Below are 15,122 nucleotides of genomic sequence, written 5' to 3'. Positions count from 1 at the left end.
ATAGTTTTCTTAGAAAATTGCATCGAAAAATAACAAATTAATCAGCTGTTCCTAAAACTAGCAACTTCTTGCTGGTTTTGCGTACTTTCTTGCATACTCCACGCATTGGGAGTAAATATTGGCTTACTCTCCGAAATTTGGTTACTGGCAAGTTACTGGATATTTTTTTTTTGCTGGTGCATATGAAAACACAACTAATATAATACTATATCAAATATTAAATAATTATTGGATATTTACTAATTTACTCAGTCATTTAACAATCGTGGTGCTCATTGAAACGATTTTTCATCCCAGCACGCAGACGTCCTTCTCATTCTTAACCTTGTTCTTATCTGATCCTTCTTAAAAACGTTCTAAATACTTTCGTTCTAATTTTTTTCTCATTGGAAAAGTTCCCCAAAGTTTCGTTCTCATTATGTTCTTCTTGAGGACGTTCCAGAAAGTTTTGTTCGCATTTTGTTCTTTATGAATACTTTCTCGAACCTTTTGTTCTCATTTCGTTCTCGTTCGAACTGCTCTCAATACTTTTGTCCCCGATTGGTTCTTTTGTGCGTACGTTCTTAACATTACATTTTGTTCTTATGCAGAACTAAACCAAAACTGGAATGCGTTCTCGGTTCCAGATAATTACAAACTAAACTAATGAATTACAACAAAAATAAATTTAAATAGAAACATAATTTGCAGATCATCGAAAAATGGGCAACGCTAAACTAATTTTAATGTTTGACCAATTTTAAATACGATTATTTAATATTCGTTGCTATCGATAGTATTGCAAATATGTTCGATACCTGTGTCGCCCTGTGGCTCTCTGCACTTCCGTCGCTACAACAAACATTTGATGGTAATTTCCTTTTTATTAAAGTGTTAAAATCCGTTGCTGAACAGCAAGTAGTAAAATGAGTGAATTCATAAATAATGAGAAAATAAGAAGATATTTATTCCATTTGCTAATAAACAAGTGTATAATAAACGCGGGTGTAATAATGAAAGAGAAAAAAATACGTCGGCAACAATCCAGAACTGTTTACTTTGCAAATACTTGCAGCGGCCGTGGGTGAGGATAAAACAAAGTAAATTTCTAATAAAATTAAATTTCAGCTGTGTTTTTGTGTTAATAATATAATAATAGTAAAGATTTTTAATCGTTAATGAGCAAAAAAAAATTCGATTACAGCACAAAATTTTAAAGGCATAAAATTGTACAGTAGTGTCTGTGGGCCAGTGCCGGCGTGTGAGTGTAGGCCAGTGAATTTATGGCAAGCCGAAGGTATTTTGCGTATAGAGTTCGTTCGTTAATCATTAAAAAAAAACTTTTCAGTCAGTCAGTCAGTCAGTTCCACCGAAAATTGAGCGTAATTGTGACGTTGAGTGTATTAAGAAAGTGCAAGTGAAAAAAATATATTATTAAAAACGTTATAATGGCCCGCAAATATTAAAGAAAATTAACACTTATATTTTATGTGTATACATATTAGGTTTGTATAGTAACCAATAGTCAGTATTAATTCGTACTGGAACCTGCAAATTTTTACTGGAAAAGTCCCAAAAAATTTGCAAGAGAGCAATGAATCGAGAGCGTAATAAAACGGGAGAGCTGCAAATTCCTGCTGGCGAAATTTTTACTAACAGAAATTAGCTAGCAGAATAAGAAGAAGCATTAATGTGAAAAGCCGTCATTTGTTGAATTGGATAGAAGGCAATTTTTGCTGGAGAATATGAAAACACAACTATTTTCAAAATTTTTTAAATATTCAGATTTTTTCACTTGGTCTAAATTAGTAGTTTATCGCTCTATGTATTGGAAAACACGATACAATTTTTCTAAACGATATCCAATGTCAATCCTTCATCTCATTTTTAACAAACTTTAATTAGCTCTGATCCAGTACTCCATGAACTTACAGGATTTTACACGAACTTGCAGGAAGTTGCAGGAAAAATGTTCCCGTACTACAAAATCCTCCAAAATCCTGTAAATGAGAGCGACTTTTGGAGAGTTGTGTAGAGAATGAAGTTGCAAGATTTTACCCGAACTTTTTATTCTGGTAAAATCATGAAAAGTGTCAAGCAATCACTGGTGGACGTTTTTACAGGAAAAATGTTTTTTTGTTCCCGTACTTCTTGTTGTTGCTCACTTTTTACTCTCACTTCAGAGAGTAATTTTGCTGTTTGACAGTTTTACAGGATTTTTCACGAAAAGTATTGGATCAGAGCTATTTATTGCTCTTATGTCGTATTTTATGAGTATACTCATCGATTGAACTTCGGCGAATTTGGCAACTCTGTTCGTTGCTTTTGTTTCTTTGCTGTGGATTTGTATTTCAACCCGGTGCACGGAATTGGCAATAAATTGCAATTCGCAATGGCAACCGAGCCAGAAGCATCAACTTCCAAAAGGATCAACGAGATACGCCAGGCCTCAATCATTGTAAAATGGAGTGGTAAGGAGTATCCCATAACAGACCTAACTGATCAGGATACGGTGGCCGTGCTCCGTCATGAAATCTTCAAACTCACACAGGTGCGGCCCGAGCGACAAAAATTGATAAATCTCAAATATAAAGGTAAGTTGATCGCTGTCACTGCCGTTATGCAGGATGTGTCTAAAACATAACGGGCTTTGTTTTTATAGGCAAAGTAGCGCCAGATGACATCAAGCTATGTGCCCTGGAATTGAAACCAAACTTCAAGCTTATGATGGTAGGTTCTACCGAGGCTGCTATTGAGGTTGCATGCCAGCTGCCCGAAGAAATGGCTGAGGTGATAGATGATTTTGATGTTGCCGAAGAAGAGGATTTGGTAGAAAAATCACCAGTATACTTAGCGAAAGTGCAACGCCGGGTTAGGGAGTATAAAATTACAGAGATTAATCCTCCGCGGGAAGGTAAAAAGCTTTTAGTACTCGACATAGATTACACACTTTTTGACCATCGATCTCCCGCTGAAACTGCTTCGGAACTAATGCGACCGTACTTACATGAATTCCTTGAATCTGCTTACGAGCATTACGACATTGTCATCTGGTCTGCCACGGGTATGCGTTGGATTGAAGAGAAAATGAAATTGCTGGGCGTCAGCAATAATGCCAATTATAAAATAATGTTCTATTTGGACTCTACTGCCATGATTTCGGTGTACACTATCGAACGTGGCGTCGTAGATGTAAAGCCACTAGGTTTAATTTGGGGTATTTATCCACAATACAGTTCCAAAAACACCATCATGTTCGATGATATACAACGTAACTTCCTGATGAACCCACGCTCGGGCTTACGCGTACGACCCTTTCGGCAGGCACACTTAAGTCGTCAGACAGATAAAGAGCTCCTGAAACTTTCAAAGTACCTGCACGATATTGCGATCCACTGCGACGACTTCAATACACTAAGTCATCGTAAATGGCAACAGTATGATCCCAATAAACCGCGATAATGAATGAAAAGATAAGCAGAGCTAGTTTTGAAATAATCGAATAGGCAGGCCACGAGTATTAAAATTAAAATTGTGTTTTGCTTAGGAGCTTCACAAGGTAAAATTAGCATTGAATATTATTGCATTTTTGTATAAAAACTAAATAAAATGAGATTCAAGCATTCGCTTACCGTTGCATAAATATTGCCCGCCACTAACGCATACTATTTAGCAACGAACTTTTAATTAAATAATTATAATTAAGACAAAACTAGCCATTGCATTTAAATTATTATTGTTGTTTCGTTTAGGAGCTTGATTTATGGTAAACTGCTAGCTTTTGAATAATAAGAAAAAATTAATAAATTTTATCATAAAAATAACTTAACATATAAACAGGGACTTTTAGGAAAACGGTTGTAAAAAATTTTAATTAAAGACTCAGTTGAATTAAGCGAGCTATGTATTTAGTTACAAACAGGAGACGATTAGATTTAAAGCTTAATTTAATAAATCAATATTTCCTAAAAAGCACAAACGATGTTTCTTATTTATGTTTAGGTGTCGGGAAGAATATGTATATGATGGTATGATGCTACTAGCTAAGGGAACGTACCCATACTTCGTGACCCACTTTTTGCAATTTTTAACCCCCCCTCCCCCCTCGGTGACCGAGCGTAGTATATTCCGAGACATTTATTTGGTTTATATGTATTTGTCTTTATTAATACGGCGCTTGGCGCGTGACCCAGGAGTGCATGCACACCTATAATTACAAGTGGAAAAACATATTGTCAAGATAAAACTTACGTCAAAATATATCATAACCAGTACTTAATTTATAGAAACAAAAGTCCTGTGAGTTTAAAAAGCTTCAAACCGTGGGCGCCATATTTGAATGTAGCTCGAGAAAACACTAGATTTCCTTAGAGGCTATTGACTACATGATAAAAGCCTAAGCCCACCGCCCCTTATTGTGACCAAGCGTGGTATTTTGGAGATCCCCCTGAGCCCCCATGAGCGGGTCACGTAGTATGGGTACGTTCCCTAACTTGATTCTGTCCAAGCAATTCCACTTGGGCTGGCGTAGAGCGACCCAGGCTCAATATCATTTCAAAAACAACTGTTGTTAGTTTCTCTTCTTTTATTTCCACTTTACTTTAATACCATTTATTTATTAAATTTTTTCTTGAAATCATTTTTTTCAATTAAGCCTTTCTATTCCTAGCTTCAAAATTAATTTAAATAAAATACAATACTAGTTTTAATAATTAATTAATTTACTTAAGAAGTTAAATTTACAACAATAACTAAATGCGTACACATTGTATTAATGTGTGTAGTAAGCCAATGAAAGATACTTACACACTGCAATCTGTGTCCGTGAAAAAATTTGTTTCTATCTGAAGTCTTTTTTATAAATAAATATTAAATAAATAAAATCTAAATTAAATAAAAATCGATTGAATAGAAAGTTACAAGCCTCGTATTATTCTTAAAACTAACTCTGAGAGAAACCTATTATCTAATAATCCTTGTTTTCTTACTCATATGCTTAAAGTTTTCAATTATTTTACCCAAGTTACTGCAGACTATAATTTAAAATCTCTAGCTGGTAAATAAGCTTTTGGTCTGTTGGTTCATTTAAGTAGTTTAAAAAGTCCATCGTTTATTGTAGCGATTGGACTAATAATATAGTATCTGTGTATGTATGTGTGTAAGTAAAGGGTGTTTCATGTTTATATCTTTATAATTGAAGTAGTTTCTGTAAACGCATCTATGTAGGTACATACTTTGATAATTTAACACTTTGATAGTTTGAATGTAATGTCATTGTACCCAAATTCGCGGGTGCTTTTGTTCGATTCAAGTGTAAGCTAAACATATCGCACACAGTCTTCAAAAGAGTCACAACTCAAAATTACACGTTCGTCAGAAAATGCGAAAAACTATTTCTTAGCACATGCTAATCATATGGGCAAGGGAGACTTGACCTTAGGTTTTTTCAATAAATTATAACAAAAACTTACTCCAGCTAATGCTGCAAGGTAAATAAAAGCTCTGTGTACGCTTTTAGTGCATAATTTCAAAAATGCCAGATTTTGAGTTAAGTAACTTTTGAAGATCGTGTGCGATATAATTTTCAAGCATATTCGCCAGATACTAGGATTCTCTGTTGTTTATTGTTTACAGCTCGGCTTGTACAATGACTCGTTCATAGCGCATCTTATCGGGTGTATCCCAACAGCATTTGAGACATGTAAACACCAGCACATTGCCGTATTCGATGGGTACCGGATCGCTATTCTGCTGTAAACGTAATTTCGGTATGAGTGTGGAAAGGATTTGAATTTCACATATGGTCTCGCCATTGCAGTTCGCGCACTTTGGTATTGCTTCGGATAGTGGTCCCATCAATAGGGGTAGTGTATCACGTGAATACCTGTGGGGATGGAAATTTTAAATTTTAAATTTTAGTTCTACCATAAGCATATCAAATACAGTATAAACATAAAGTTAAACTTCCATAGCCCTTTATTAAAAAAAAACTTTTGATATGCATACATATAAGGCCTTGAGAGCCAGAGTAGCCCAACAGGCATAAAAAAAAATAAATAAGAAATTGCGGTATAGCTTGAAATGCATTACTGGAATTGAAATGGTAATTAGTCCGAGGCACGCCCCTTTACGTCTCTTTTACCATAATGGTAGCATCAAGTAGGTGCAATGAAATGTCAGTAAAGGGACGTATTTATTATTTAGAGCTCCTCCTTTCTCCTCAATTTGTTTATATTTATAGATAGGCTCCTCTCTTTTTCGTGGCGCTATATGCGCCTGCCCTATATACATACAGTTTAATAGCTATACTCTCACCTTATTATCTGACCGGGGTTTTGTTGTATAGTACTAACAAATTGATGAAAAATTATATCACCATGCGCCGGCAAAGTTTTCTCGTAAACTTCTTTTTCATCTCCAGCAGCACCTAGCCCCTCTCCGCTTGCTCCACCACATGCGCCAAGCCCGTTTGGCGAATTTGCCGCCTCATCCTGCCGTTTATACTCTTGGTATAAATCACGTATGTGATCCGCCGATAGCGCACCACCATAGTTTTCAAATTCGCTAAGTTTATGCCGCTGCTCTAAATCCACCGCGATGAAGAATGGCTTAATAGTAACATCTGATGTCTTGGCAAGGGGTCCGAGTGCCGCAGGCGTTGCAGTATGCTTCAGGAGTGCAATTAAGTCACGTTCTGGCTTTAGGGGCGTCTCCACGAGTACTACATCTGTCTCAGCTCCTTCAATTTCGGCACAAATGGTAGCAGTGGCACCGCCGAAGCCCATCATTGCGCCACCATCCATAGCAGCTGCGGCAGCCGCATTACCAGCAGCACAGTTGGCGTTGGGATCTTCAACTACCTTTTGCGGTGAATGCATATCGAGTTGTCCAAAGCCATATACTAGTTCGTTATCCATCGAATTGCTTTCGTCATCATCATCTTCATCAACATCACTGTTGCCTAAGTCGACCTGCGGTAAGTGCTCGCCACAAAAGGGTGAGTTATCATTATTTCCAATTACGTTGCCGTTCTCTTCGTTTTGATGATGTAACTCATCAGCGCCTGTATCCATGCGCTCCACACCATTATCGGAGGCTGCAATACTCTCCTCCCCTGCTTCGCCCCAATCATCGGCACCACTGCACCAAGTAATTTTTTGAGGCTGCGTTGCATTTGATGCTAGCTTATTCTTTTTTTTCTTTCCTCCACCGCCACCTGCTGTTAGTGGTGGCGGCACTGCGCTTATTAGTTCTGCTTCACTTGGTGTGTCTAGATGCTGTGTACGTATGCATAGCCAACTCTTGGAGCTTTGAGAACAAGCCGGGTTTAAGCAACCAAAAACATATAAGGTTCGATGAAATTTCGATAACTCCAATGGTGCATATAGCTGCACAATTAGCGGGCGTGCTGTGCCACATAGCGGGCACGAAGGCACTTTTATCTCACCAGAGGGCCAGTCCTGCAAGATACAGATAAAGATATGTTACCAACAAAAAAAAATCAATTTTAATTAATTTTGTAAATGATGCGTCAGCGCAGCGCATCACGTCGCAAAGCCCAGACTCTATGGAGCGGAAACAGCGACGTTGGGCAAACACTTAAGGCAAAAGGTGAATCACTTTGACCTTTATGCTTGGTTTAATACTACACAATCATCTAAACAGTGTCGTACATACCGGTGTTCCACCAACTTTGTTCACCGTACTGTTTAATATGGATCCGTGTTTGCCAGTGACTTCCTCATCCTCAAAACCAAGGTAGACAGTACTTTTATTTTTTGCCATTTTTCACTTATTTACTTAGACAATTAACTTATCTTCACTTAAAACTAATAGGCCCGATTTGTAAATGATATTCCATCAAGTCTTACGATTTTAGCAAATAAAGTATATTTTAGAATTCTGATATTGAATAATGCACTCGATCTAAGTTTTTGCTGCAAACATAAGCGAAGAAAAAACACGAGTGGATAAATCGACAATGTGATCCTAAAAGTATGCCAGCTTTTAGTAGTATATTCAATATGTAAGCGCGTAAATAAGCCGGTGTTCATTGAGCAATTCAATTAGCATTGGGTACTCGGGTTTTCCTTATACGATGTTACATGGGGCGATTTTACAGGCAACTATTAGTTGAAAGCAACAATCGCCTGGTGTGAACGGCATTTCAACTAAGCGCTCGCAATGAAGTTGGTGACAGCCAAATTTTGATTCAATTAATCGCCCCTAAAAACTTTAAAAAGTTAATATTTGCATTAAAATTGCATAAAAATTAGTATTTTTTGCATAAAATCTGTGGAAATTATTAAAAAGTGGATAACTGCATTAAAATTCAATAAATATGAGCGTTAATAAATAAATATATAAATAAATTGAGAGATTCACAACGGTGGCGGAAGTGTCGTATTGTTGTATGTCGTAAACTTTAAAAGCCTAAACAAATGTTTAGAGAACTTTAAGCCACAACCAACTATTTTTCAACACTGCGAAAATGCATAATATGACTTTGATGGATTTGCGAACCCCCTTAATATATTTTTAGGCGTTTAAAATTACGACATAGAACAATACGACACTTACGACACCGTAGTGAATACCCCAAATATAATATGACGAAATTGTATGCACAAAACACATTTCAGGAAAAGAAGAGAAGAGATATTAATGAAAAATGATGTCTAGAATTGTTGCAGGGCAGTCTATATTTAAAAAATTCCAGGTTTTTATAAATATTTCGCGAAAAAATCAACCAGAAAAACAGAAAATACCTGCTCCAAGTGAATTTTTAGACGCCAAATGAATTGAAATATCACAACCGAGTGTGCGAAAGTGTAGTTAGTCATGTAATCGTTGCATCATGATTGTGACGATGAAGCAACTATAATTGGACGACCAATGTGCAGAAAGCCTTACTGTTACGTGAAGCAAAACTGGAATCGAGTTGACGATATCGCACAAACGATCAAACAATTTTTGATTTTTATGAAGCAAGACAATCTCGACTCGATATCGTTCAGACGATTGTCGTCATACGTGATTCATGCCCAGTTTTAATGTGCAGTACTTCGGTATTATGTTATGAAAAAAGCATCCCTAGTTTCAAAAAAATTTGGTACTTTTAGTGTGGTAAAACGCTTTTTTTCCAAGTCTTTGGTGCTTTTTGAAAATCAAAAGATGGCAAGACTGAGTTCGACACACTTTTCGAAATTACTTGCTATCCAACATATAATTGGATTTATACATACATACAAAAACTTGGAGCTTTTTTTCGCAGTGTAATAGCCTTGCAATGAACACAACCATTGTCAGTTTGAATTTTCTGATTTGACGCATACGTATTGTGGGTGTGTGTCATGGTGTCAAAAATTTATCAATTCTTCGCTTTCACGTCAAATGGCAGTCGCGTAAATAAATAACAATTTTCGACAATTTAATGTGAGTAAAAATTGGGGAGAACACATGCATGAAATGCAATAAGCAGATTAGTTCCCATAAAACGAAAACGTTTGTATGTACGAAGTTATAAGCTTGTCCCCAAACAAGAAGTGCAAGTACTAGCTGCAGCAACGTAAACACTTGTCTTATAGGCCGACGCGAGACCCGCCCAGTTTCCAATCGATGATTTTTGCGCTGTTAGAGTTGTTGCACTCAATGCGCTTAGCATCATTGCTTGCATCATTGCTCTAATATGGTTTGTTATCTCTCCTCGTTTCAGTGTAAGTTACTTTGCAAAATGACAGAAAAGATCACATTGGCCGATGCGTTATCCAATGTGGAAGTGCTAGACGAGCTGTCATTACCCGATGAGCAGCCTTGCATTGAAGCGCAACCATGTTCAATTATATACAAGGCAAACTTTGATACAAACTTTGAGGATCGTAATGGATTTGTAACGGGCATAGCAAAATATATAGAAGAAGCGACAACACATGCTAATCTGGTAAGGAAGTTATCAGTTACATACGTCTGTATGTACGTATGTATGTATGTACATTTGATGATAAATTATTTTTATAATTTTATCTTACGCAGAATGTTTTGCTTGATGAGGGACAAAAACATGCTGTTATGCTTTACACTTGGCGCTGCTGTTCGCGCGCAATACCTCAACCAAAATCCAATGAGCAACCCAATCGAGTAGAAATTTATGAAAAGACCGTGGAAGTTTTAGCACCAGAAGTCAACAAATTACTTAATTTTATGTATTTCCAAGTATGTATATTTGCCAAATATTGATGGAAGGTGTATTTCAAACAAAAATTTTCAATCGAATTCTTTTACAGCGAAAGGCTATTGAAGCGTTTTCTGGTGAAGTGAAGCGCCTGTGTCATGCAGAGAAACGCAAGGACTTCGTATCGGAAGCATATTTGTTAACCTTAGGAAAATTCATAAACATGTTTGCTGTGTTGGATGAATTGAAGAACATGAAATCGAGTGTAAAGAATGATTACAGCACATATCGCCGCGCTGCCCAATTCCTGAAAGTCATGTCAGACTCACACACATTGCAGGAATCACAAAATTTATCCATGTTTCTTGCAACACAGAACAAAATACGTGATACAGTGAAAGATACGCTCGAGAAAATCGTTGGCTACGAAGATTTGCTTTCAGATGTTGTAAACATTTGTGTGCACATGTTTGAAACGAAAATGTATTTGACGCCTGAGGAAAAGCATATGCTGGTTAAAGTAATGGGGTTTGGACTTTTCCTTATGGACAGTGATGCCTGTAACATAAATAAATTAGATCAAAAGAAAAAAATACGCTTGGATCGTATAGATCGAATTTTCAAAAATTTGGAAGTGGTGCCGTTATTTGGTGATATGCAAATTGCACCTTTTAACTACATTAAACGAAGCAAGCATTTGGATACTAGCAAGTGGCCTTTGTCTAGCTCGAATGCAATTAGCCCCCAAGCAGATTTAATGGTACATTTGCCACAAATTCGCGAAGATCACGTTAAGTACATATCAGAGTTAGCACGCTACACCAACGAAGTGACCACAACAGTAAAAGAAAATCCGACAGATGCTGAAAATCGTGCTACCTCTGACTTGGCGCTGCGTGGCCTACAATTGCTGTCGGAGTGGACTAGCGTTGTTACCGAATTGTACTCGTGGAAGCTGCTGCATCCCACTGACCATCACCAAAACAAAGAATGTCCCGTTGAGGCGGAGGAATATGAGCGAGCTACACGTTATAATTACACATCTGAAGAAAAATTTGCGCTCATAGAAGTAATTGCAATGATTAAGGGATTACAGGTAGAGTTTGATTTGTAAAATTTCTTTGAACAGTCGCACATAAATTTCTCCTCAGGTATTAATGGCGCGCATCGAAACCGTACTGTGCGAAGCAATACGCCGCAATATATACGCCGAGCTACAAGATTTCGTGCAATTGACGTTGCGTGAACCTATGCGCAAGGCGGTAAAAAACAAGAAGGATTTAATCCGCAGTATTATAATGTCAGTACGAGAGACTGCTGCTGATTGGCAGAAAGGTCATGAGCCGCTAGATGATCCAGCTGCAAAGGGTAAGAAGGATCCTGATCCAGGTTTTCGTATTCAAGTACCACGCTTGAATGTCGGACCTTCCTCCACGCAACTTTACATGGTTCGTACTATGCTGGAGTCATTGATTGCTGATAAAAGTGGTGGCAAACGTACGTTGCGCAAGGACATCGACGGCAATTGTCTTATGCAAATTGACACTTTTCACAAAACCTCGTTCTACTGGAGCTATCTGCTGAACTTCAGTGACACACTTCAAAAGTGCTGCGATCTTTCGCAATTATGGTATCGTGAGTTTTATTTGGAAATGACAATGGGACGCAAGGTGAACAAATGTATGGTGAAACATCAGCACAATGAGGAGTGCAAAGACTTGATTACCATGGAGAAGCGTATACAGTTTCCCATTGAGATGTCTATGCCGTGGATATTGACTGATCACATATTGCAAACGAAGGAGCCTTCAATGATGGAGTGAGTTGATAAGAAATAAAAGTGCACACACAAACATTTTTGTTGCATCCTTTTTTGCAGATTTGTTTTATATCCATTGGACTTGTACAATGACTCAGCACACTATGCCCTAACTGTGTTTCGTAAACAATTCCTTTATGATGAAGTAGAGGCAGAAGTCAATTTGTGTTTTGATCAATTTGTCTATAAGTTAAGCGAACAAATATTTGCGCATTACAAACAGTTGGCAGGCAGGTAGGTCGCCTAGGAAATTAATTTGAAAATTGCGGCGATTAATTATTTTTGTTATAGTATTTTTCTTGATAAACGTTTTCGTCTGGAGTGCGAAGTTTTAGGCTTCAATTTCCACTCGTATCCACGCAATAATCGCTATGAAACGCTGCTGAAGCAAAGGCATGTGCAATTACTTGGTAAGTTTTCAAAAATTATATACGTATTTTTTAATATAAATAAGCAAACTTAAATATATTCCCAAAGGTCGTTCTATTGACTTAAATAAACTCATAAATCAGCGTATCAATGCGAATATGCACAAAAGTGTTGAATTGGCAATCTGTCGCTTTGAAGGAAATGATATAACTGCCATTGTGGTGAGTAACATTTGATTAACTACTAAGAAAAATTCTAAATAACACATTTATCATTAATGTGTCTCTAAACAGGAACTCGAAGGTCTCTTAGAAGCCAATCGCATCTGTCACAAATTACTTAGCAAACACTTGGCACTGGATAATTTTGATGCCATGGTTAAAGAAGCAAATCACAACGTATTGGCGCCTTATGGCCGCATAACCTTGCATGTGTTTGTTGAGCTGAATTATGACTTTTTGGTTAACTATTGCTACAATGCAGCAACGAATCGGTAGCAAATTTTAAAATTAATTTAAATCAATATGTCCTGATTTTTATTATGACATTTTTATTTTACTCAGATTTGTCCGAAGTAAGGTGAATTTGGCCTCATCGCAGCCCATACAACGTGAAAAGCCACCACAGATGGCACATTTCTACTTGTGGGGCTCAAAACAGTTGAATGCCGCATACTCTACACAATATGGCCAGTATACTGGTTTCATTGGAGCGCCACATTTCCATGCAATGTGTCGTCTGCTCGGCTATCAGGGCATAGCGGTGGTCATGGACATTATTTTGAAGGATATTGTTAAACCACTTATACAAGGCACCTTGTTACAGTTTACAAAAACCTTAATGGGTGCAATGCCGAAATCTTGCAAATTGCCGCGTTGCGAATATGGCTCGCCAGGCGTCTTGAGCTACTACCAAGCGCATCTCACTGATATTGTGCAGTATCCGGATACAAAAACCGATCTGTTTCAGTCGTTCCGTGAGTTAGGAAATTGTATTATTTTCTGCTTGCTTATAGAGCAGGCGTTATCACAGGAAGAAGTATGTGATTTGCTACATGCGGCGCTGTTCCAAAATATATTCCCGCGACCATTTTGCAAAGGTACTTACATAGCTATGTAAACGTTTTATGTTATTTTTGTTTTTGTTTTTTTTTTAGAAAATGAAAAGCCCGAAGCAAAGCAGAAGCGCTTGGAGGCACAATTTGCAAATTTGCAGATCGTATCGAATGTAGAAAAAATTGGCAATGCGAAAGTAAGCATGCATTCATACAAACACGTTGTTCTAAATTTGCATAGTTTATTCGATTGCTTTTTTCGTTATAGCAAGCAATGATTGCCCGCGAGGGTGATTTACTCACACGCGAACGTCTCTGCTGTGGTTTGAGCATTTTCGAGGTGATACTAAATCGTATTAAAAGCTATTTGGATGATCCAGTGTGGAGTGGACCACCACCAGCGAATGGCATCATACACGTAGACGAATGCTCGGAGTTCCATCGTTTGTGGTCAGCGTTGCAATTTGTCTACTGCATACCAGTACGCGGTACGGAATACACAATTGAAGAGCTCTTCGGCGAGGGTTTAAATTGGGCTGGTTGCGCAATGATTGTGCTGCTGGGACAGCAGCGACGTTTTGAGGCTTTGGATTTTTGCTATCATATTTTGCGTGTGCAACGCGTTGATGGCAAAGATGAGGATGTGAAGGGAATTGTAAGTAGAGAAGAGTATAAACAATGTAAATCCAAAATTTTTTCATACATATGTACAAATATTTGTTTAACAATTTACAGAAACTGAAACGCATGGTTGACCGCATACGCCGTTTTCAAGTATTAAACTCACAAATATTTGCTATACTCAATAAATATCTCAAAGGTGGAGATGGTGAGGGTTCCAATGTGGAGCACGTGCGCTGCTTTCCGCCACCACAGCATCCCACAATGATTTCGTCACACTACCAAGATCCGAATAAATTGCGTCAGAGTATGACAAATAATTAAACGAATGCACTCTAGATATATAATGTCTCTTCTATCTATTATTAACATTATTATAAACTATTGTAATGGTATTCTAGCTACACTTATAAGTACATTTATTGAATTTATAATATGTATGTATGTATTATTTAAGCAGTAGAATTCGTTGCTTCGTAACTAAAGTTCAATTCAATATGAAATATGTAATCAAAATTTTAGAAACGCATACAATGAACAATTTTTCCAATATTCAACTCCATAAAACATATGTGTTAAGCAAAAATATTTATTATACATATGTACTTCGCAAAAGTATTTATTTATTCAAATTATAAGCTGTAGCATTGAAGCGTTTGAAATTCAAATCTAATAAATATGTATTTATGTTTGATTGATTAAAAGAATATGTAGGCCAAAGACTATATACAAAAACCAACAAGGCATGAAATTGTATTTGGCTTTAAATAGCAGACAATGCTTACAATAATTACAACAATATCCGAATATTTACATATATTAAGTAGAACCCTTAAGGCGCAAGAAAAACAAGTTCAAAAAATTTGTATTCAGTAATTTCGCTTGTATGGAATTGTTTAAGCTGCATTTTCGCAGATCAGAATTGAAAATGAAAAACTATGCTCGCGCTAACAATCGCATTTACGAAAGTTTAATATATGTTTCAGAAGACAAACCAATATTCCATATATTTAAAAATGCTGATAAATAAACGTTTTACACATTTTCTAACAAAGCGAATGTGTTTTAAATTTCCAAAGGGGGGAAGGGAATGAGAAATGTAAATATTA

General features: G+C 37.0%; 3 protein-coding genes across 3 annotated transcripts; 2 read left to right on the top strand and 1 right to left on the bottom strand.

Moving 5' to 3' along the window:
* The first annotated feature begins 2,287 nt into the window (after window positions 1–2,287).
* LOC118737300 (ubiquitin-like domain-containing CTD phosphatase 1) lies at window positions 2,288–3,958 on the top strand. Its single transcript, XM_036467712.1, has 2 exons — window positions 2,288–2,573; window positions 2,642–3,958. Exons 1-2 carry the CDS (start codon window positions 2,372–2,374, stop codon window positions 3,439–3,441), a joined length of 1,002 nt encoding a protein of 333 aa, XP_036323605.1. The 5' UTR covers window positions 2,288–2,371; the 3' UTR covers window positions 3,442–3,958.
* Window positions 3,959–5,459: 1,501 nt separating this feature from the next.
* LOC118737299 (programmed cell death protein 2-like) lies at window positions 5,460–7,997 on the bottom strand. Its single transcript, XM_036467711.1, has 3 exons — window positions 7,657–7,997; window positions 6,295–7,439; window positions 5,460–5,863 (listed from the first exon to the last, which is right to left on the bottom strand). Exons 1-3 carry the CDS (start codon window positions 7,762–7,764, stop codon window positions 5,608–5,610), a joined length of 1,509 nt encoding a protein of 502 aa, XP_036323604.1. The 5' UTR covers window positions 7,765–7,997; the 3' UTR covers window positions 5,460–5,607.
* A 1,292-nt stretch (window positions 7,998–9,289) lies between these two features.
* Window positions 9,290–15,122, top strand: LOC118737298 (cytoplasmic FMR1-interacting protein). Its single transcript, XM_036467710.1, has 13 exons — window positions 9,290–9,414; window positions 9,695–9,919; window positions 10,012–10,191; window positions 10,263–11,246; window positions 11,302–11,969; window positions 12,030–12,203; window positions 12,261–12,379; window positions 12,447–12,559; window positions 12,632–12,831; window positions 12,902–13,437; window positions 13,495–13,589; window positions 13,661–14,047; window positions 14,128–15,122. Exons 2-13 carry the CDS (start codon window positions 9,713–9,715, stop codon window positions 14,335–14,337), a joined length of 3,873 nt encoding a protein of 1,290 aa, XP_036323603.1. The 5' UTR covers window positions 9,290–9,414; window positions 9,695–9,712; the 3' UTR covers window positions 14,338–15,122.

The sequence above is a fragment of the Rhagoletis pomonella genome, unplaced genomic scaffold (assembly GCF_013731165.1).
Source record: "Rhagoletis pomonella isolate Grant_MI unplaced genomic scaffold, Rhpom_1.0 Rhpom_scaffold_00004, whole genome shotgun sequence".
Lineage (NCBI taxonomy): Eukaryota > Metazoa > Arthropoda > Insecta > Diptera > Tephritidae > Rhagoletis > Rhagoletis pomonella.
Note: the sequence above shows the minus strand (reverse complement) of the source record. Positions and strands in the feature narration are given on the sequence as shown.

What these genes read in the sequence shown, in the direction of transcription:
- LOC118737299 (XM_036467711.1), bottom strand. Translation starts at nt 7,764, where the DNA reads ATGGCAAAAAATAAAAGTACTGTCTACCTTGGTTTTGAGGATGAGGAA. An exon ending in ACAAAGTTGGTGGAACACCG is followed by an intron (nt 7,440 to 7,656) that starts GTATGTACGACA and finishes TGTATCTTGCAG; the next exon opens with GACTGGCCCTCTGGTGAGAT. An exon ending in AACCCCGGTCAGATAATAAG is followed by an intron (nt 5,864 to 6,294) that starts GTGAGAGTATAG and finishes CCATCCCCACAG; the next exon opens with GTATTCACGTGATACACTAC.
- LOC118737300 (XM_036467712.1), top strand. Translation starts at nt 2,372, where the DNA reads ATGGCAACCGAGCCAGAAGCATCAACTTCCAAAAGGATCAACGAGATA. An exon ending in GATAAATCTCAAATATAAAG is followed by an intron (nt 2,574 to 2,641) that starts GTAAGTTGATCG and finishes TTGTTTTTATAG; the next exon opens with GCAAAGTAGCGCCAGATGAC.
- LOC118737298 (XM_036467710.1), top strand. Translation starts at nt 9,713, where the DNA reads ATGACAGAAAAGATCACATTGGCCGATGCGTTATCCAATGTGGAAGTG. An exon ending in CAATGATTAAGGGATTACAG is followed by an intron (nt 11,247 to 11,301) that starts GTAGAGTTTGAT and finishes ATTTCTCCTCAG; the next exon opens with GTATTAATGGCGCGCATCGA. An exon ending in TACAAACAGTTGGCAGGCAG is followed by an intron (nt 12,204 to 12,260) that starts GTAGGTCGCCTA and finishes TTTTTGTTATAG; the next exon opens with TATTTTTCTTGATAAACGTT.